Source organism: Asterias amurensis, chromosome 6, assembly GCF_032118995.1.
Source record: "Asterias amurensis chromosome 6, ASM3211899v1".
NCBI classification, from domain to species: Eukaryota; Metazoa; Echinodermata; class Asteroidea; order Forcipulatida; family Asteriidae; genus Asterias; species Asterias amurensis.
Genome location: NC_092653.1, coordinates 18,415,851 through 18,439,200, shown reverse-complemented (window position 1 = coordinate 18,439,200; position 23,350 = coordinate 18,415,851). Strand labels below are relative to the sequence as shown.

Sequence of the window (23,350 nt, the reverse complement as noted above, 5' to 3'; positions counted from 1 at the left end):
TTGATCTTCACAAGGTACATGTAGACAATGTTTTATACTCTATCAACAGCTCTCCAATGCTATTTTACCAAGTCAGTTTTTAAGTTAATATTAGTTTTAAGTATCTACCAAACGTGTACCTTCCCTTTAAGCTGTACGCTAAAATAAAGTTTGTCTCACAGAGACAACAATTTTTTGTCGTGAAACTGTTTTACTCAGTTCTAAAAAACTACTCCAAGCAAATTACATTTCAAGTGAAGCTTTGAAATTGAAATACCATCAATATCTTTAAACCGTGTAGTCTTAATGTAAATCTGTTGACGTTTATGTTTTGTGTCGAACAAAAAGTACCCAAACCCCAATGTTAGAAGAGTTGTTAAATTTTGTCGCAACATCTGTTAGCCCGATTTTACGTATTGCTAACATTATGCGGTCAATGCCAATCAACGTGGTTTGTTAATCACCAAAGGGTATACTCTTTTATTCGACGACGTCACCTTGTGTTATAATGTATTGATATCGCTGATAGCTCCGCCCCTTTTGGCCATGCCAAGGTGTATGGTATCAACCGAACTGTACCTAGCTGTATCGTATAACGGGAGTTGAGACATTGCATGGTGAGGTATCAATTTTATTGGCGTTAACACCACGTGTGTGTCTTCTTGCCAGGTATATTTTGTTTTTTAGGGAACTGTCTTGCTATATTATAATCTACTACCGCGGAGTAGATGTTACCTGGGCATAGGGTAGAAAATCGGTTTGGGCTTCTACTATAGCTTGAAGATTGTTGTTAACTTTACTACCACGAGTTGAGTTCTTAATTGGTCTCTACGTTTCGACGAGCTTGCTCTAAACATCGTCAGGAGACTAAAGAGATATGAAACAAGTGGGCATATTAATTGTTGCAAAGTGTTCAATGTAGTTGCATCTTGTAAGCTCAGTGCAGCTACAATTTGTTGCCACAGCCAGAATATCTAACACAATAACACATTGGAATGCGCTTTATCATCTAACTATAGCTGTTAAACTGGGGCGATGTCGCTCTCTTTGTCGACATTGACATGGTTTTCCAGTGCTGATTATACTTTAGAGACGGCAAAGTAAACGAATGTTGGTTTCTCTAAACTGTAGCATGTAGTATCAGCCGTTTGTAAAAGGACACGGTCTTTGTCAGTTTGAGTGATATCACTGTTGATCCTCGTCACCACAGCTAACCAATTAGCTAGCAGATAATCTCCGACACTCGGTTGCTAAACGACACTCGGTTGCACAAACACATAACTGAACTCCAATTGAAACAGTCGCACAAACCGAGTGCAAATAATTACAAGAAATCACCAACATAATTGTTTGATCACAAACATCAAGCGCAATGGGTGGTTGGTTTCTCTGTACCGTAGCTGTAGTATCAGCCCTTTGTGGTTTAAGTCAATCCTGTTCACCATGCCCATTCCAATGGATGGAGAATGGAAACTATTGCTACCGATATTTCCCTGAAGACCTCTCCTACGATGATGCTGAGATGTTCTGTAAGCGGTTCAGCCACACTGGACATGTTGCAGAACTGGCCACAGTAACGACCCTTGAGGAACTCGCATTCGTAATGGACTACCTGGACAACATATACACTAATGTACCAGAGTCAGAGATCCCGATGAATGTATGGCTAATGAACACCTCTCAGAATATTCCAGGTAAGTGAATACAGTTTTTTAACCAAGGACCAATTTCATAGAACTGCCAAGAAACATTTTCTTAAGCACGGAAATAGTTTGCTTGTTTTACACATGTTACTGGCCAATATATCATGCCATACATTGATTGTGACTGGTATTTACCGGTCTTTTAAAAAGAGAATCAATGTGTGGTGAAGAGGTTTTCAACTAATGGTTTAATATCCCAACGAGGCCTGGTTCTTGATAATATTTTACCGAGACGAAGTCGAGGTAAATTATCAAGAACCAGGCCTCGGCGGGTTTAAACCACTAGTTGAAAACCGATTCAACACACTTTGATTCCCATACAAAAATTATACCTTTTCGGTCAAAAACATCAACACTTGTTGGTCAAAAAGTAAAATAAATGCAAAAAATATAATTGTTCAATGATTTCTTTCAACACAACACCCCTCCAGCTATGAAATGGTAAAGCACTCCGCCGCCCTCGGGTAAACAACTCCTTAATCATTCGATTTCGTTTTGGGATTAGTTAAATGTAATTTTGCGTCATTCGAATTAACAAAATAATTATTAAATTTAACAATTCATCAAAGCAGCATTCAAATTCGCAGACGCTTCTTGAGGCGTGTGTGTCACGAAAAAGAATTACGCTACGCAAAATTGAACAGAGTGCTTAAGGAATTTGACTCGACCCAAAACGAAATTGAATGGCCGAATTCTGAATTTGAAACGCAGTAACAACTGGAAAAGCAAAACAGCTTTAATTCGAACGCTTGAAAATTAAATTGACTGCTCATTTGCCGAATTTGACCGAGAAAACCTATATATATGTCCATGTGAGTAGAAATACACATTCAAACCCGGAACCTATATTTAGAACAACTAGCTAGAGTTCCGCGCTGTATCACAAAGCACTTAAGATTGATCTTAACTTTGCATAAATCTTAATTGCTACGCAAAGAGTGACGTCACAATACCAACTACCCTGTCCTTGTTTGTACTCCGTTTCGTTTATTTTTTTCCCGTTCGGTTTATTTTGTTTTCTGTTCCGTATCATTTATTGGTCCCTTTTCTGTTTTCCTTTACCGTATTATTTCCCCAGCCCTGTTTTTCCGTCCTCCATTATTATTTTCTCGTCCTGTTTTTACCCGTTTTGTATTATTTGTCAGTCGAATTAAGTGTTCCCGTCCCGTTCGTTATCCCCCGTTCTCGCACTTGTACGGGTTTTTGCAATGTTTTTTGTGTTGTGCAAATTCCTGTACCTGCCACGCATAACAATGCGCACTGCTGATGATGCTTTACACGGTGACCACGTGACGACAGTAAAGTTGCGATCACATCATCAGATCACATCAAGAAATCAGTGTTAGTGTTAGATTTACTGTCAACTATCACTTTAAAAAGAATAGCAATATTCAGGAAACACCCATCAAATTGCGTTTTAAAGATATTGTGAAGTACATTTGTGACACATGCAAGCTGCCATTTATTACACCAAACCAATCCAATGACTTCATAATTATTAATGAATAACTGATAACTAAGTGTATAAACTTCGGCTGGTTGTTAAAGTAACGGTAACCAAAGCTTAAAATCATTGTCATGTGCGATGAATGTCCAAATGCGTAAACGTTTAGGGCTTCTTTTACTCAGTTTGTCCGAACTACGAAGAAAGTCGTATGTCTGCGGAGGGGGAGGGGGGATGGTAAAACAAGAGGTGTAGATGTCGCCAGTTTAAAATAAAAATTAATGTCCACATGTGTAAACTTTTAATTTAAGAGGAAGGGGCATGGGGGCGGGGGAACGGCACCTATCACGCACCTCCATTTTTTCAGGACACATGCATTTAAAAGCTTGTCTTGAATACAAAGACTTAGGGCTTCGTTATTGTTTTGAGAGGGCCATAATTCACTGATGTTTTTTCCTGCAGATCTTAAACAAAAATATGAACGGATCATTCTTATTAAGGGAATAAAAGTGTAGCGACGAGTTCTTTAACGGCCGTTTAAAACAGGCAGGGTCGTTGCCGTGTGACAAAGGCCCGAGCCGATAAAGGCCCGAGCAGAAGGCGAGGGCTTTATCAGACGGCAACGACCCTGCAAGGTATAATACCTTTTCGGTTAATAGGAATTGCGAAACTGTCTGAGGTATTTATGAACATAAATTTAATCATAAAAACTTATTTTCTAACGACCAAGGGAGAGCTATTAATAGTATAACAAAAATATAATAAGACGTAAGCTGAGTCTGTTTTTATGCATATGTTGGGGAAAAAACAAGTGAGAATACTGGTCTTTGGCAATTACGTCAGTGTATAGTTATGAGTGAATATTGATGTAATACGGGAAAATGAATGTACCATACAATCGATATAATAATAATTAATAAAGACTTGTAATGCGCTCATATCCACCCTGCTTGGTGTTCAAGGCACAGTAAGATAAAAAGGCAAAAAACAGACACAAGAAAATTAGTCCTTGATAACCTGAGACATAAGATAAGGTTTGGGAAGAAACTTGAATTTTAAGCTGAAGAGCCGTCCAGCATTTTGTGGGGCCACAAATTGTGTTCCATAGATTAGTGTTCCGTCATGAAATTACGATAAAAGTTATATTTATGTGGATCTTTTTATTATAAGTATTTTTTGAAGCTTTGGATGGTGTGGACAAATAGGAATCTCCTGAAAAAAGCTGGTTAGGTCATGACGTTTCAAACCGTACACTGTAAAAAGTATCCGTATTTTAACGGACTCCGTAAAGTGAATTATTCCGTAAATTTCGCCGTTATTTTACGGGTTTTCCGTATATGCAAATATTAATTATGCTAATTAGCGTAAATACAATCAACCACGTTTGCCCAAACACCTACACATAATAAAGTACATGTAAGTACATGTTTAGTTTCAGCCACAACCGTGTACACATGTACAAACCCACGTTAAGGGATTTTATATTTTACGGAATGAACAACTTTGTCCGTGTAATTTTGCTGCAGGAATACGGAATTTTTTATTATTTTTCCGGCAGCCAAATTATCGGAACTTTTTTTTTAATTCCGTAAAATATAAAATTCCTTTAACGTGGGTTTGTACATGTGTACACGGTTGTGGCTCAAACTATGTACTTCTAAAGAATGTAATATAGGTTTTCTCGGGCAAATGAACAGCCAATTTAATTTCCATGCGTTCGAATTAAAGCTATTTTGCCTCTCCGGTTTTTACTGCGTTTCAAATTCAGAATTCGGTCATTCAATTTCGTTTTGAGGCATTCAAGTTCCTAGCACACTCATTCTTTTTCAATTAATTTCGCTCACCGAGGATTCATATAAGTACGACTAAAGAAATACGAATAAACAGATAAACTGTAAACTGTATACCTTCTCTTTTAAATCGAGCGAACCTTATTTTCTTTATTTTATGTTTCCAGTAGACTTTACCCTGGGCCCCATAAGGGTTGTTTTCTTCTTTATTTTTTTCGGGAGACCTTCAAAGGTTAACTGACCAAGACCTGACATTTGATTATTTTTGAATGTTTTGTTTTTGTTTTTTGTATGTTTTTCCAGTTGTTGTTTTTTGTAAATATTCACCAACCATCTGTTGGCGAGCCAGACATCTTGGCATATTATATTCATGAGTGCCAAAAAAATTAACCGCATGCCTTTAACATTCGTATAAAGAAACAACAAGTTAACCAAGCGTTTTTAAGACTGCACAAATATCAGAATTGACTGCCTCAAAATGAAATTGAATGACTGAACACACGCCTCAAAAACACTCCTGCGAATTCGTCTGCAGCTTCGATGAATTGTTAAATTGAATGGTTATTTTGTTAAATCGAATGACGTAAAAGTAGATTTGACAAGTCTTAAAATGAAATCGAATTACCCTTTTTTAGTAGCATTCGATTTCGTGCGAAATAGAATAGACTGGTGGTTAAATTGGCTGCTCATTTTCCGAAATTGACCGAGAAAACCTATAGTAACCCTGATCAAAATTAATCAAAATACATACCCTAACATGGGATGATAGGAATGCCAAATATTCCTCATATATATATATGTGTATATATACGCTGTTATTTCGGTTGTGTTAAATCTTACACAACTTGTGTAAAATTTTACACAACCCCTGTTTACTATATGAACCTAGCAACTGTTGTGTAAACGGTTTACACAACCCCAGTTGTGTAGTTTTTAAACAACAGTTGTGTGATAATTGTACACAATTATGTGTAAAAGTTTTTTACACAACTAGTTGTGTAAACGGTTTACACATTAATTGGTTAAAAATATTACACAACTTGTGTAAAATTTTACACAACCCCTGTTTACTATATGAACCTAGCAACTGTTGTGTAAACGGTTTACACAACCCCAGTTGTGTAGTTTTTAAACAACAGTTGTGTGATAAGTGTACACAATTATGTGTAACAGATTTTTAACCAAGTAGCTGTGTAAACAGTTTACACAATAATTGGGTATACTTAATTACACATCATTTTGTAAGATTAAATTCTACAAAATCATGTGTAAAGTACCAAATTAGCTATTATTGTGCAAACTGTTTACATAACAATCAGTTAATTTGTTCCACAATTATAGTTGTTCACAGTGTATTAATATTAGTTGTGGAACGCCCATTTTTAAGCAAAGTGTAGACACATAATGAGAAAATAATTCAGCAACTTGTTTTTAACGATATTTAAATGAATTTTATTGGTCAAAACTGCACCAATCATACATTCATTCATCACAAATGACAATAAAAATGTGTTGGTCACCAGCCAATATCGACCTCATGTTGACAAAATGGTCCAAAAGAGAACTTGGCCAAGGCGAAAATGCTTTGCGCAATAGCAGGTTTTTAATAGTGCTTGTTAAACATGTTTTTTTTATAGAAAAACTATGAATTTCAAGAGCAACACGCTGTGTCGTGTCACTCAGACAAACTGTAATTTAGTTATAAAATGACACAAAAAGGAATGCAACATGGCAAACAAACTGTCCACTTTTCAAACATCCAGCTTCCCCTTGTAAATACTGTTTTGCAGTCAATTGTACATTTTAAACTCTCCAATGAAACAAGTTCATCTACTCGGTCCATCCAGATAGTCATGTTGGTAGTTCCAGGGAGCTGGTTTTTGCTATTCTTTTTGCATTTCCTAACAGTACAGGCGTGTATTGAACAGTGTGGCTGATAGTTCATGATTGTTCCACATCCAGCACATAATAATCTCCATAGCTTGACGTTCAGAATCCAACTAGTACTCATCCTTAACTAGTTTGTGCTGTAGCAAGTTCCACCAAGTGAGAAGGATGAATGGCAGTGGCTGGTGCTTCAATACAGGAATGCTGATTATGTAGTGTTGGATATCTGTTACGTGTCACCCTGTTTAAAAAAGAAAGACAACTTTGAAATAGTCTGAATGAACAGATACTTAAAACACAGAATCAAGTAGCTGAGAGTAGGCCTACAAAAAAAAAACATGAGGGGTCACTAGTTAGTCCCACCAGCACGACTTTAGGTTAGTGCTGATCCAAAGGGCATAATTGTTTTTCTTCCAGTTGCTTTGCATTTTTTTCACAATGTACGTACGAGTCTAAAATTCCCAGCAATGTTTTGCAGTTAAAATTTCTTTGCATCATACCAAATAATTCCATTATACCGAATAAAAAATTTCAAGCCCTAATCGTCAGAAGATATACAAATGTCAATGAAAAATGTTCAAGCCTTCACACACTGCTGTGCATGTGAGACCATGGAGCACCCCGAAACACACGCGGTTTGTCTGTGTGCGTGGTGCACGGGGGGGACTAAAAATCAATATTTTTATACATGTACTCTGAGTTGGAGATAGGTCGAGTTGACGAAATAGACATGATTGAATGATAGAACTAGTCGGAAAATACAGCAAAACTGACTTGAATAACTAACGTTAAAACTGTCAAACTTATTTTTAAAAGTGTCTGCATTGAATGACCAAACTTCTCATGGGTTGACGTCTCTCTTGGGCCCATTGATCTGACTACGGAGGGTTAAAAATCTTATAGTTAGGCCTACATGCAAACTCTAAATTTTCGCTGCACAGTGGCAGCGTTGTAACAATGGCCTTTACGATCCGCGTAACCCGTTGTCATCGACGAGGTAAAAACTTATAATTTAATTTTATGCTAATTTACCGAAAGCCAACTGACAGATACCCACACAAAATGGTCCTTATTACGGTACTCTTCGTTCAAACCAGTGAATTGTTATTTACTTACCGCCACAATGGACAAAATCTTCGAATCCTCGCTGCTTTTGACGTCGACAGTAGCGGCAAAGTACGTCAGCCATTTTGTTTTGTTCGTTTTGTTTGCCAAGCAAAAGTACTTCGTGATTGGTTGCTTTTTGATCACGTGCTTCAAAGTTTACACAATAGTTGTGTAAATTCAGTTTTGGAGGTTTTATCGATTTATAATAATTACACAACTAGCATTGTACACAACTCAGTAATACAAATAATCCGCACCAGAAACCTGCAAATAGAGCAGTAAATACTGCTGGTTTCGTGGTTTGACGGCAAAGTAATAATTCACATTACAGTTCGGATTACGTTTTAAACTCGTTGTACTAGAAAATAGTACAAACAGCACTACCCGATTGGAGGGTTTAAAATAGTTCTGGGCCCAATTTCATGGCTCTGCTTTACCTCCGAATTCTGCGCTTACGGTCACGATTCCTCGCTTACGTGCAAGCGCCGAATTTATGCGCTAGTCTTGTAAGCGTAGAAAACGCCTAGTAAGCCTAGTAACGCGGAGTACGCACGCGCAGAAGCCAACATTCACCGCTAACCCGTGAAATACGCTTGCCGTAAGCACAGAATTCCCTGCTTCCGTAAGCGCTGATTCTGTGCTTACGGTAAGCAGAGCCATGAAATTGGGCCCTGGTTTATAACCATAGAAGAATCATCCGTTTTATACCCGAACACACTGCAATATTAAAGCCTCGCGTCAAGGCTGTAGTTGATTAAACAAAACTGTTGCAGCCAAGCGTGAATAATCGGTCACTACTTGTGCGTTCAAGAGCGACAAAACAGTGAAGCATATGCATTTCATAACAAACGGTTTCAAACGCTTTTCATAGACCAACTCGTCCGATCCAAGGCAACGTGTTCCTTTAAGAAAAGTGATGAAAGGTTGGCCAAATACACTTGATATTATGTGCTGACCCCGTCGCTTATACTTGCTTTTTGAACCATTTGTATAAGTTATTAATGGAATAAAAGAGTGGTGAGTCGGCCTTGAACAGTCTTTTAAAACCGACATGGTCGTGGCCGAGGACAGAGTCGAAGGCGTTTTTAAAGGTTGTTTAAACGCTCTTATGAAGTGTGGCTAAAATAACAAATTAGGTCTACAAATTATTAAAAACGACTTCACTGCAATTTCAGATTCGGCATTCAGATTGTAACATACTGCACATGGGTGTTCGATGTTATAATGCACATTAGCATAAACCTTATCACGTCGGCATTCAGATTGTAACATACTGCACTTGGGTGTTGTATGTTATAATGCACATTAGCATAAACCTTATCAAGTCCGCATTCAGTTTGTATATACTGCACTTGTGGCGGATGTTATAATGCACATAGCATGACTATACAACAGTTTTGGATGGTGTAGTGCTCAAACAAGTGACACATACCAAGTTTCTTGGTGTAGAAATTGATGAGAATTTATCCTGGAAGAATCACTTAAGAGACGTTGGCAATAAAGTAGCTAAAAATATTGGTATAATTAATCGTCTAAGAAAATTCGTTCCTGGGTTTATTTTGCTGACCCTGTATAACTCTTTGGTTCTTCCGTATTTAAATTATTCCATTCTTACTTGGGGTGGTTCCTTAACACAAAACAGTAGACTTCTCACCTTGCAAAAGCGAGCTGTCCGTATTATTTCTATTGCTGGTGCCCGTGACCATACGGCTCCATTATTTTGTAATCTTAGATTGCTACAAATGATTGACCTTTACCAACTAAATTTGGGTAAATTTATGTACAAAGCTATGAATAACGCATTGTCAAGTTGCATTAATTCAGTTTTCACACTAACTTCAAACATCCATTCACACTATACTCGTAGCACTGCCAAGAAAAACCTGTTCGTTTCCCGCCAGAGAACAACATTATACCAAAATAGTCTTGTTCAACGTGGCGTTGTTTTGGAATAATTTGAGTTACTCAATTAAATCTTTAATCACTCTTCCTGCATTCACAATAAAATAAAATAAAAAAAACTTCTTGATGCTTATTCGTATGTTTATTTAAGTATATTGTTAACTTACTCACCATCTAGCCTCTGTCGTGTATTTTGTTTGTCTAGTCTGTCTTGTGTTTTCTTTCTTCTGTATAGTATTTTATGTTGTTACGAGACAAGTTACGAAAGGAAAAACAAAAATTACACAAGAAACAACGCACAAGGATTTAAGAGGGAGCCGTTTCTCGGTATCAAGAAAGGTTGTATGCTAATAATTATTCTGAGTAATTACCAATAGTGTCCACTGCCTTTAAGATGCCGATGTTTAATAACTTTTACATCAGCGACTAAAATGGATATCATTGGTTTAAAACATCGCAACCCAAGAACTTAATTGTGTTCAAAAGACATGCAACAAGAATTAAAATATAAACATTAAAAAGGGAAGTGTTTACAGAATGAAATTGTAGAAAATAAGAAAAACACTTGGATTCCAGCTCCATTGACAAAAATGAGGTGTGTTGCGTGCACGGGCCTCAAATACCACAATACATAGGCCGTGTGCAATAAGGTAGGAACTGGGCCTAATTTCATAAAGCTGCAAAGCCGGAAAACAAATTACTTGAAACATTTATTTGGTATGCAAAACAATGTCACAAAAAATACGTTTAACTTGCAAAAAAAATTGTCGTCTCCTGAGACGAAAATAATTTTCGTGACTTGTTTTACTAATTTCTAAAAAAATATAGCAACTCAGCATATGATATTTTAAGGGAAGCTTTCTATTATAATTATTTTTAAACCGAGTGAGTTTGATGTAAATCTGTGGACATCATGTTTCGTGTCCCACACTAAGTATCCAAACCCTTTAAAACATTTTTTTTTGTACCCTTTCGGTGCTAAATTGTTTTGAGATTTTTTTTTATAGAAAACGACTTTAAATAAACCTTTTTGTTTTGCCGTCTCCCTTTTCTCCACAGATATCCGACTTTTAGCCTGCGCCTCACTCAATAACTAATTACTTTTTCCCCCACCTCTTCCCACCCTTGATATTGTCCTTTGTGTTTCCATTTTCTTGTTTTCAAGCCAGTCCCTTCCCTTCACCCCCCCCCCCTTTTTGTCCCATATTAATTGTTTACCCCTTGCTTTTTTCTGTATGCTCTAGTTTATGCTGTTTCACTTAGTTACCTGTTCACGTTTGTTGTGTTCTCATTAAGCCTTCGAGGAAGACTCTAGTACGGTCGAAACGTCAGGCCATTAGCTTTTTTTCTTTTTTTTCTTTTTCTAAAGAATGTAATATAGGTTTTCTCGGGCAAATGAACAGCCAATTTAATTTCCATGCGTTCGAATTAAAGCTTTTTTGCCTCTCCGGTTTTTACTGCGTTTCAAATTCAGAATTCGGTCATTCAATTTCGTTTTGAGGCATTCAAGTTCCTAGCACACTCATTCTTTTTCATGCAACTTCGCTCACCGAGGATTCAAATAAGTACGACTAAAGAAATACGAATAAACAGATCGAGCGAACCTTATTTTCTTTATTTTATGTTTCCAGTAGACTTTACCCTGGGCCCCATAAGGGTTGTTTTCTTCTTTATTTTTTTTCGGGAGACCTTCAATGGTTAAGTGACCAAGACCTGACATTTGATTGTTTTTGAATGTTTTAATTTTGGGGGTTTTATGTTTTTCCAGTTGTTTTTTGGGGGTAATATTCACCAACCATCTGTTGGCGTGCCAGACATCTTGGCATATTATGTTCAAGAGTGCCAAAAAAATTAACCGCCGTCTTTCACATTCGTATAAAGAAACAACAAGCTAACCAAGCGTTTTTAAGACTGCACAAATATCAGAATTGACTGCCTCAAAATGAAATTGAATGACTGAACACACGCCTTAAAAACACTCCTGCGAATTTGTCTGCAGCTTCGATGAATTGTTGAATTGAATGGTTATTTTGTTAAATCGAATGACGTAAAAGTAGATTTGACTAGTCTTAAAACGAAATCGAATGACCCTTTTTTAGTAGCATTCTATTTCGTACGAAATAGAATAGGCTTGTGGTTAAATTGGCTGCTCATTTTCCGAAATTGACCGAGAAAACCTATAGTAACCCTGATAAAAATTGATCAAAATACAGACCCTAACATGGGATGATAGGAATGCCAAATATTCCTCATAGATATATATATATATATGAAAATGAACCTAATTGAGTCAGCACAAACTAAATAATACCAAACACTAAAAAGATAACTACGGTTTTTTAAATATTAATAATCAGTAATACAAATAATACGCACCATAGAAGAATCATCCGTTTTATACCCGAACACACTGCAATATTAAAGGAACACGTTGCCTTGGATCGGTCGAGTTGGTTTTTGAAAAGCGTTTGTAACCGTTTTTTATAAAATGCATATGGGTAGAAAGATGTTGTAAAAGTAGAATACAATGATCCACACAAACATGCCTCGAAATTGCGTGGTTTTCCTTTTAACTTGTCAACTAACACGTCGGCCATTTATGGGGGTCAAAATTTTGACTCCCATAAATGGCCGACCATGTTAGTTCGCTTAGTAGAAGGAAAACCACGCAATTTCGAGGCAAACTTGTGTGGATCATTGTATTCTACTTTTAAAACATCTTTCCAACCATTTGCATTTTATAAAAACGGTTACAAACGCTTTTGTTTTGACCAACTCGTCCGATCCAAGGCAACGTGTTCCTTTAAAGCCTCGCGTCAAGGCTGTAGTTGATTAAACAAAACTGTTGCAGCCAAGCGTGAATAATCGGTCACTACTTGTGCGTTCAAGAGCGACAAAACAGTGAAGCCTTTCCCAATAAATTGTGTGTTGCTGTTACTTGAAATAATTCATCGCGTTTTATAAATTAATGGGCCCTGGTTTCTAACTATAGAAGAATCATCCGTTTTATACCCGAACACACTACAATATATACACGTATTATATGCACTGTGTTATGTATGGGGGTGCGCTGGCGGAATTCAGTGATGGGGACTGGGATTTTGCAGGTCGCGGCTGGCTGTAGCGCCTTGATCAAGGCTAGGTTAGCATACAAACAATTCGGAGCAGGGAACAGTTTCCAGTGAATTTTGTGTTTCTGTTGCTTAAATTTATCAAAGCGTTTTATAAATCATTCATAACAGTGACGTATCGTGGCCTAGCGGTTGAGAGCACCGGATTCAAGCTCTGGTGTTTGATCAGCAGAGTGTGTGTTCGAATCCCGGTCGTGACACTAACTTGTGCACTTAAGCAATACAATTAACCATGACTGCTTCGTTTATAAGTTGGGGAGGTAGTGCTTTCTGCTCTACCAGCCAGGCTTCTGAAATGGATGATACCTAAGCCTACATCCGTATGGAATGTAAAGGGGTTAACCCTGTTTCAGCCCCAGGATTAGATGGCAACGGCCCTGGCAGAAAAATAAAATATAAAAAGTGGCCTTCTGGCCTTGTGTGTCTGGCGACTTGCATAAACAACGAAAACAAAAAAACAACATTATATTGCAACTATTGAGAAAAGTGATGAAAGGTTGGCCAAATACACTTGATATTATGGGCTGATGACCCCGTCGCTTATACTTGCTTCTTGAACCATTTGTGTAAGTTATTAATGGAATAAAAGAGTGGTGAGTCGGCCTTGAACAGTCTTTTAAAACCGACATGGTCGTGTCCGAGGACAGAGTCGAAGGCGTTTTTTAAAGGTTGTTTAAACGCTCTCATGAAGTGTGGCTAAATTAACAAATTAGGTCCACATAATAAAAACGATTTCACTGCACTTTACACTGAATACAACTGTTCATTATAAGAACTATTATTATTACTCAGGGGCAGGTCCGCATTCAGTTTGTAACATACTGCACTTGGGTGTTGGATGTGCAAATGCACATTAGCACAAACCTTATCAAGTCCGCATTCAGTTTGTAACATACTGCACTTGGGTGTTGCATGTTATAATGCACATTAGCATAAACCTTATCAAGTCCGCATTCAGTTTGTATATACTGCACTTGTGGCGGATGTTATAATGCACATAGCATGACTATACAACAGTTTTGGATGGTGTAGTGCTCAAACAAGTGACACATACCAAGTTTCTTGGTGTAGAAATTGATGAGAATTTATCCTGGAAGACTCACTTAAGAGACGTTAGCAATAAAGTAGCTAAAAATATTGGTATAATTAACCGTCTAAGAAAATTCGTTCCTGGGTTTATTTTGCTGACCCTGTATAACTCTTTGGTTCTTCCGTATTTAAATTATTCCATTCTTACTTGGGGTGGTTCCTTAACACAAAACAGTAGACTTCTCACCTTGCAAAAGCGAGCTGTCCGTATTATTTCTATTGCTGGTGCCCGTGACCATACGGCTCCATTATTTTGTAATCTTAGATTGCTACAAATGATTGACCTTTACCAACTAAATTTGGGTAAATTTATGTATAAAGCTATGAATAACGCATTGCCAAGTTGCATTAATTTAGTTTTCACACTAACTTCAAACATCCATTCACACTATACTCGTAGCACTGCCAAGAAAAACCTGTTCGTTTCCCGCCAGAGAACAACATTATACCAAAATAGTCTTGTTCAACGTGGCGTTATGTTTTGGAATAATTTGAGTTACTCAATTAAATCTTCAATCACTCTTCCTGCATTCACAATAAAATAAAATAAAAAAACTTCTTGATGCTTATTCGTAGGTTTATTTAAGTATATTGTTAACTTACTCACCATCTAGCCTCTGTCGTGTATTTTGTTTGTCTAGTCTGTCTTGTGTTTTCTTTCTTCTGTATAGTATTTTATGTTGTTACGAGACAAGTTACGAAAGGCAAAACAAAAATTACACAAGAAACAACGCACAAGGATTTAAGCATAAAGTCAATAATGAACAACTACTCAAAACTATGGTATGGTGGCCCTGAAGAGACATTGACAATGGTGTTGCCGCAAACCTCTCTTAGAACCAATAGTCTTGTAACTTTATTCGTTATTCTCGCGTTTTCTTATGCAGATATTGTTCCGATTCTTGACCGAACCTTGGGTCCTACGGAGAGCCACGTCATGTCATGTGACTCCGTTCCAGTAAGTGGCGACTGGTTCCAACTCGGCGGAGATACCAGTCTGATTGAAATAGTTCCTGCTCCTGACGTAATTGATCACGCATGCGCTGTGTATGCCAAAACAGGTGTATACTTAGATATTGGTGACTTCAATGGGACTTGTGTTTCTGACCCAGATCTCTGTGGATCTCTGACGTTGTCTTTATGGCTCAAGATATATACGTCATCAGACTTCGCTGAACGATACTACGTCAGCTCTGGAGGACAAACCAATATGGCCAAGGGTATTGCGTTCCTCTATCACACTGACCAATTTAGGTATGGGATCAAAACATCAAGTTCCAGTTACGACACATATTTTTCCTCGTCTACGATACCTAAAAACATTTGGTTTCACTTGGCTTTAACATTCGATGATATGGCCGTTGGTGACGCCATTCAGCTGTTTGTCAATGGTGTGGCAGTTGCTAGAGATACATACCTCACGTCTGCTGGAGTAGCGTCTGACGGTTGTACGGATCTTTACATGGGTCACACCAACACCTGCAATGATGTATACGACTCTAGTATCTATGGAGGGTCTGCGGCGTACAGTGATTTGACCGTCTTTGACGGTCTTCTCACTCAAGATCAGATACGAGATATGCATTCATGCGGATCACACGGTGAGTAACAAGAATCTTTGTAAAGAAATTCTTAAATTTGATTTTATTTTAAAGGCATTGGACACTCTTTGTTGTTAACTCAGACTAATTTTTGGCATGAAATTTAACTTGATAAAGTAAAATAGACAGCTGTGGATGGTATAACGCACTGTGAGAAAATTGCTCCGATGGAGCTTGGAATGTATAGATGGATAACATTGTCATGTCATAACAATAATTCAATCCCTCGAAATGTTATTTCGTTCAATCGAAGCAATTTTTCATTCCCTCAGAATAACATTTTTATTTCGTTTCTCCAAATGATTGGTTCATTCCATTGAACAAAATTATTCTTTTTAAAACTTTGTCTTACGATCCACAAGATGTGATCACTTTGGTAGCACATAAGTAAATGTTCAAATCGTGTCTTATGGTTATCAAGCACAATGCGTGAACATTCAATTGTGAATGCGTTTTCATCAGGGAGATTGCCTTTAGCTGGTTTCCTTAAAATTGCCTCATTAGAAATGACCCGGAAAAGGCCAATGTCACACGAGGCAATTTCCAGGCAAGCAGTACAAGGCAATCTCCAGTAAGAAATAGCACTCACGTTTAACTTTTTTTTTCTTGGGGATCGTAAGACAACGTATGCAAAATAATTCATGCGTTGCCAAAGCAGCAGCACACACTGTTGTTGATTGCCTGTAGGTGTTGCCCTTTGTGACAGGTGTTGCCCCTAGTGACAGGGCCCTAAAAACCTCCTGTAATTGTGTCCTTGCCTATATGCGAACAGTTCTATAAGTAGGATTTGAAACTTTGCATTGTGGAAATACGATATGGAAAGGTTTGCGGTAACACCATAATGACTGTTTCTAAATGAGTTGGAGTAGTTCTACAATTCGACGTTTCGATCAGTATGCTCTGATCGTCTTCAGGAGAAAGCGGTTCTAATTGAAAGATTTGTTGATGCCACTGATTTTCCTGAAACTGTTTTCAGTAAGCAGCATCTTTGATACCCTTGTACAATAAGCCCGTATACAAGACTTGTTCTTGGCAACAGGTTTGAATGATACGTAATACACTGTATTAATTTGGGTTTTTACCCATACACCGATGTATGTTAGCACTGTATACTCAGTACCTTCCCGAGTCCTGTGAAAAAACATCACAGGCATATTACTCGGGTGGGATTCGAACCCACGACCCTTGCAAATTCTAGCGCAGCGTCTTTCCAACTAGACTACCGAGATTAGACTACCGAGATTAGACTACCGAGATTAGACTACCGAGATTGCCCGGTAGCTAGAGGCAGTTCGAATCCTGTGTTTTATCCCCGATGCAAATTTACCGTTTATTATGTAACACACTGTATTTTTTGCCCTTGTTTATAGAATGGGCTCTAATGGTTCGTAGTGTTGTAATGAAGAGCAGTCTGGAATACGAGTGCACGGCTAGCGACCCATCTGGCCCGATCATTACATGGAGTCTGTACAACAAAGAAACTGATCGTTGGGAGAACTTAGACACGTCAGGATATGACTACACTATCCAATCGGTGGCTGTATCTACGTGTGTAGTTCGCTCTACATTCGTGATGAGTTCAAGTCAAGTCAGTCCAACGGCCATTGCATGTACAGCTCAGGCTGGATCCAACAATGCATCTGTGACGATCTACAAAGGTTTGTTTAGCTGAAAACATCAAACAGTTCGTGAATTTTACAGCAAAACATTTTGAACTAGTACTTGCGGTGATGTTTTAAAAGCTATTCTTCATTTGACACCCTCACTGCACCTCACACTACACACGAGGGCTTTCTCACACAATGGGCAACCCACACAAAAACCCTGAGCTAACCATCCTCCATGAGCTAACCAACCACAGGTGTCCTTTCAGGAGAACCAATCAGACCGTTGATTTGCTCTACACTAGGGCCTCTGAACTGTTATAAATAAGCCCACTTCTCCTTAATCTCTTCAGTCTCCTGACGATGTTTTTATGAGCAATTACCAATAGTGTCCGCCTTTAATGCAAGTGAGATCATTTAGGATTGTTCAGTTTAGCACTGCCCCAACCTCGTCCCCATGGTGTGTCGAGCGGTTACAAGGTTGACCGCTCTCTCACCCTGGTATTGGATCATTTGCATGTCCAACCATGTCTTCCTCCATGGTCTAACCATGGTTTAGCTTCCCTGGGTCGACCCCGGTGTGTGACGTGTTTTTTTTTTCAGGACTAAAGGCCCGGTCACACAAGAACGAAACCGAGAACGATAAAAATGCACGCTCGCGATTGGTTGAATTGCTCCACGCAGAATACGCCCACGCTCATTCAACCAATCGAGGGCGTGCATTTTTATTGTTACATCGTTGTCGTTCTCGTTATCGGGGCCCGGTCACACAGGCCCCAATAACGAGAACGAAAACGATAACGATACAAATGCACGCTCTCGATTGGTTGAATGAGCGTGGGCGTATTCTGCGTAGTCAACCAATCGCGAGCGTGCATTTTTATCGTTCTCGTTTTCGTTCTCGTTATCGGGGCCTGTGTTGTTTGTGTTCATGTCAAACTCGCAACGTAAAATGGCTGAAGCAAGATTTCATCTCGTTGACAACCACATGAAATCATCCACATGTATATGTTTCTGTTGACGTTGACTGATGTTGGATTTTAACTGTTATCCCAGTTGGATTGGTTTATTTTTTACCCGTGTTGGATTTTAACTGTCACCAACAGTGTTGGTATCTTCATGCGAAATGAAAAACACGATTTTGGTAAGTTATTAGTTACACTTTTGTGTATACACTTCAAAATCAAGGCCCAGTTCATGACATCTTCTAACCAATCAGATTACACGAATCTATATTGTTTGGTATATAAAAGTAATATTGACTGCTTATTATTTGGGGGACAGTTGAAATTGTAGGCCCTCGGTGATGACAAAACCATGACTATGCCCTCAGCTTCGCTTTGGGCATAGTCATGGTTTTAACATCACCTTGGGCCTATAATTTTAACTGTGCCCCTCATATAGCAGTCAATGTTTCCATACTCTATGGTTTCATTGCAACTTCGCGCACCTGCGCGTACGCGCGCTGAAAATGTATCAATTTTGTGTGCGCGCGTGTAAAATGTGCGCGCGTTTAAACTGACACCGAGCTCATTCGCGCGTTTTAATGCACAAGGAACAGCTATCGTCCAATCATTGACCTCCTTTGACCCCAGTGAAGTCGCTGAACACTGGGCCCAATTTCATAGAGCTGCTTAAGCCCAAGATTGCTTAGTAAAATAAGATCACCAAAACGATAACGATAAAAATGCACGCTCGCGATTGGTTGAATACGCAGAATACGCCCACGCTCATTCAATCAATCGAGGGCGTGCATTTTTATCGTTATCGTTTTCGTTCTCGTTATCGGGGCCTGTGTGACCGGGCCTTAAGATTCCACTGAATTGTTATGCTAAGTAAAAAAACAGCTAAATACCAGTCACAAGCAATGTATGTGGCATGACATTTTTGCTGGTAACATGTGAAAAACAAGCAAGCTATTTTCGTGCTAGGGGAATTTTTTGCTTAAGCAGCTCTATGAAATTGGCCCCCGATCATTATTTAAAAGAGTCACTGGTCTCAAAGATCAGTATTGTGATTAACGCACGAAATAGATGGAAACCATCAAAAGCTCAAATATGGCCCCTGAACAGAAAAGTCACAAAATTGGGCAATTTTAGCCGTTTAATTCGCTTAAAAAGGTATTTATTAATGGGAATAACAGTGTTCGTACCCGGTCTTCACTTGGTTGGTAGTTGGCGCTAGCTGTTAACGGACCTCTCCTCCGGCTCGGTCCGTTAACAGCGCCAGCCACCAACCCGGTCATTACCGCGCAGGGAAGACCTAGTACTCGCACTGTTATTCCCTAATTACCCTGTGAGCGTTTCATTTCAGTATAAACTACAAACTGTTAAAGGTGCCCAACAATCCGAGCAATCGTCACCAAAAGTCAAATCGCTACTAAAATACACAAACAAAATCTTTTAATTTGAATTTGGACATTACTAGCTGCCTTGAAGTTAATGCTGAACCTAACGACACAGTTTTGAAATTAACTGCCTCCAAATAAGGGTTCTCAATTGTTTGTAATCCTTCAAATGACATGTTTTATTGCAGGCAAGAAAATGACGTTCAGCTTCAGTGATCAGAAGCATATTGGTAAGTAGTGGGTTAGGGAATCTTCTATCTTCTACATTTTAAGCCATTGATGTAGCTTTGATCACATTTTAATAGTAGTATTTGCATACTTAGGGAAACCTTCTTCATTCCCAACCAAAATCATAGGCACGCATTTATTTATTGTTTGTTTAAAACCATTGATGTAGTCTTGATCACATTTTTATAGTAATTTGCATTTAAACAACCGCCGTTTTGGGATTTTAAAATGTCCATTTATATTTGTATCACTAATGTGGTCGTTTGTAATTTTCTTAAGCATTTTGAATCTGGTTTTCTTAATATGGTCTGTATAATTTCTTGTATTGCTTAATATTTTAATCAGTGGAGCGCCTCGGGACCCATTTGGGGTTAAGGGCGCTAAGCCGTTTATTAATACTAGATCTGCAAAGAGTTAAATCCGGTTCATACTTCCTGCGAATGCGATACTTGTGTGTTGGCGTTACAACTTCTCTACGAATTATCTCCCTCAGTTGACTTGCGCTGATCCTCGTACGAACCATTCGCTGCAAACAAAAACCCAGCACTGCCACGTCAAATCTCGTATCACATTTGCAGGAAGTAGGAACCCGGCCTTGCTAATCATGTGTTGAGAATTAATCTTTGTTGAGCAAATCAACATACACAATACATATCAAAAGGCAAAGGATAAAGAAAGCATACTCAAGCACTGGGCCCAAGTTCATAGAGCTGCTTAACGGTAAGCAAATTTTTTCGCTTAACGTAGCAAAAATAGTTGCTTAAAACCTTTCGGATTCCATGCTAAACGTGCACGAGCTTAAGCACGTAAACAATCTGCGCGCGGAGATTTTAGATCGTTTGCTTAAGCAAAACAGAAGAAGGCAGTGTATTTTGCACTGTGTGCATTGCCTAGGGCTGCTTAACGGTAAGCAAATATGTTGGCTTAACGTAGCAACAAAAATTGCTTAAGCGTAAACCTATTTCACCAGCGGTTGCTAGCTTAAGCACGTAAACAAACTGCGCGCGCAACATTTTAGATCGTTTGCTTAAGTGAAAAAAAAGAAGGTGCTGACAAAATGGCGGGCGAAATAAATGCGGAGTGCACTCGAGTGGCGATAAAAAAAATTCATCACCTTCTGTGTCTGATATGTATTATTTGTAATAGTTCAAAGTGCCCCTCGAAAGGTTTACACACTAACTTGAAAGTAAACAAGAAGATAATACATTGTACAACATGATTCTGAAGCATTTTAGACACTCGTTTTAGACAAACGCACGTACAATCACCGCTGTGCCGGCCGGCACAATAACATCGTTTGCAATGAGTGTTGCACTATGCGCTGAGTGAATAGGGTGCTTAAGCAAAATAGAGGCTTTAAGGACCCTTTATGTTTGCTTACCTATGTAAGCAAAAAACCTAAAACCTAAAAGGGTATGAAATGAAAAATTTGCTAGGTGCGCCCGTTAAGCACAAAATCGACCGTTACGGGATGCAGCTCTTTGAAACTGGGCCCGGCGCTTAAACAGGGTGCTTAAGCAATGGGGCTTTAATGACCCTTTTTGCTCGCTTGCCTCGCCGTTTTAAGCAAACAATCTTGCTTAAGCAAGGCTATGAAATGAAAAACTTGCTAGGTGCACCCGTTAAGCACAAAATCGACCGTTAAGCACCTCTATGAAATTGAGCCCAGATCATTTTTTCACGGTCAACAAAGTTGGCCGTGGTGACTGCATGGCAGACAAAACAAAACAATATACGCAAGACATAACACCGAGAGAGAAAAGCAAATGAGCAACAAAAATAACTTAAAGACCAGTCTTCTCACTTGGTGTATCTTAGCATATGCATAAAATAACAAACCTGTAAACATTTGAGCTCAATTGGTCGCCAAAGTTGTGAGATAATAATAAAAGAAAAAACACCCTTGTCACACGAAGTTGTGTGCTTTTAGATGCTTGACTTCGAGACCTCAAATTCTAAATCTGAGGTCTCGAAATCAAATTCCCGGAAAAAATACTTTTTTGTCGAAAACTAGGTTACTTCAGAAGTCTTTGTGACAAAAAATGTACAAATGATTGGAGCTGTGCACCCTTAAAAGTTTACTTGCAATCAATATTACTTAAAGGGTAAAATTTATGTATGTGGTGTACCCATATTCCAAATGAAACTCGTTAACTTTTGATACTTCAATTCTCTTGTTTTACTTTACTTTGTTCTTTCCCTTAACGCTGCAGGAATACCAATATTTGCAGAGGGCAGTTTGGTGAACTTCACCAATAAATTTGGCTACCAGCGAGATGTGTCCAGCCCCGTAGATCAGGCTAAATACCCCTTTATCTGTAAGATACCTGATAAGAAACATTGAAGAAAAAAATACTTTTTGTTTTTGGATCTCTGTTCCTTTAAATGTAAATGTACATTCATAAATACCTTCGTCTCGAAGAACCAGGCCTCGTTTGGGTTTAAACCACTAGTTGAAAACTTCTTCGCCACACATTGATTCCCTTAATAAAACTAACCATGACATTTCATTTCAAAATGTGGTTGCATTCTTGAGATATCGCCGAAAATCCGTAGCGAAGTTCCAAGCAGGGAGCTCGGATTCAAATTTCAGGGGGAAACAAGACTTTGAAATATTGTTACACAACCACATTACTTTGAGGTGAAATGTTTCTCAAAATGTTTTATACTATTGAAAGTTGATGTCAACTTCTAACAAAAAGCTGTTATTGAATTGACACTAGTTTTAAGAGAGATGTTATGGCAAGAGTCTTTTAAGACACTGGATACCTTTGGTAATTGTCGAAGGCCAGTCTCTCACTTGGTGTATCTCAACATATACACAAAATAAAAAACTATGAAAATTTGAACTCAATTGGTTGTCGAAGTTGCGAGATAAAAATGTAAGAAAAAACACCCTTGTCACACGAAGTTGTGTGCTTTCAGATGCTTAATTTCGGGACCTCAAAATTTAATACTGAGGTCTCGAAATCACTCAAAATTTAATACTGAGGTCTCGAAATCAAATGCGTGGAAAAATACTTCTTTCTCGAAAACTATACGTTACTTCAGAGGGAGCCGTTTCTAACAATGTTTCATACTAGCAACAGCTCTCCATTGCTTGTTACAAAGTGCTTATAATTATTTTGAGCAATTATCAATAGTGTCCACTGCCTTTAAACAATGACGCAGTGTTGATTGAGTTTGTGATCTGTTAGTTTTTATAGCGTTTTTTCCTTTCCCTTGCGTTTTAGAATTCTTTCGATGTATTTCTTTGAGAGCTTATGTATGTCTATGTGTGTGAATTAGATCTTGCCTTCGATCAACGTACGTAAAGTGATATACATAGTGAAAATAGTACATCATAGTGTAAATGTTGATAAGTACAGAGATATAGCACCAATTTATAGTTAACAAAAATCCATAAAATATATGATCAAAAGAGCTAATTCTGACTACTTTAGTTTTTAGTTTAAAGTCACCTGGAAATATTTTTTTTTTTCTTTCAAACATAAGAGTATATGCTAACGAACAATAAAACAATTTTTTTAGTAATTGT

General features: G+C 38.3%; 1 protein-coding gene across 1 annotated transcript; it reads left to right on the top strand.

Annotated features, from left to right (window-relative positions):
• The first annotated feature begins 1,351 nt into the window (after window positions 1–1,351).
• Window positions 1,352–22,156, top strand: LOC139938060 (uncharacterized). The gene is made up of 5 exons (XM_071933423.1): window positions 1,352–1,673; window positions 14,920–15,633; window positions 17,004–17,291; window positions 19,773–19,814; window positions 22,026–22,156. Exons 1-5 carry the CDS (start codon window positions 1,352–1,354, stop codon window positions 22,154–22,156), a joined length of 1,497 nt encoding a protein of 498 aa, XP_071789524.1.
• The last annotated feature ends 1,194 nt before the right edge of the window (window positions 22,157–23,350 follow it).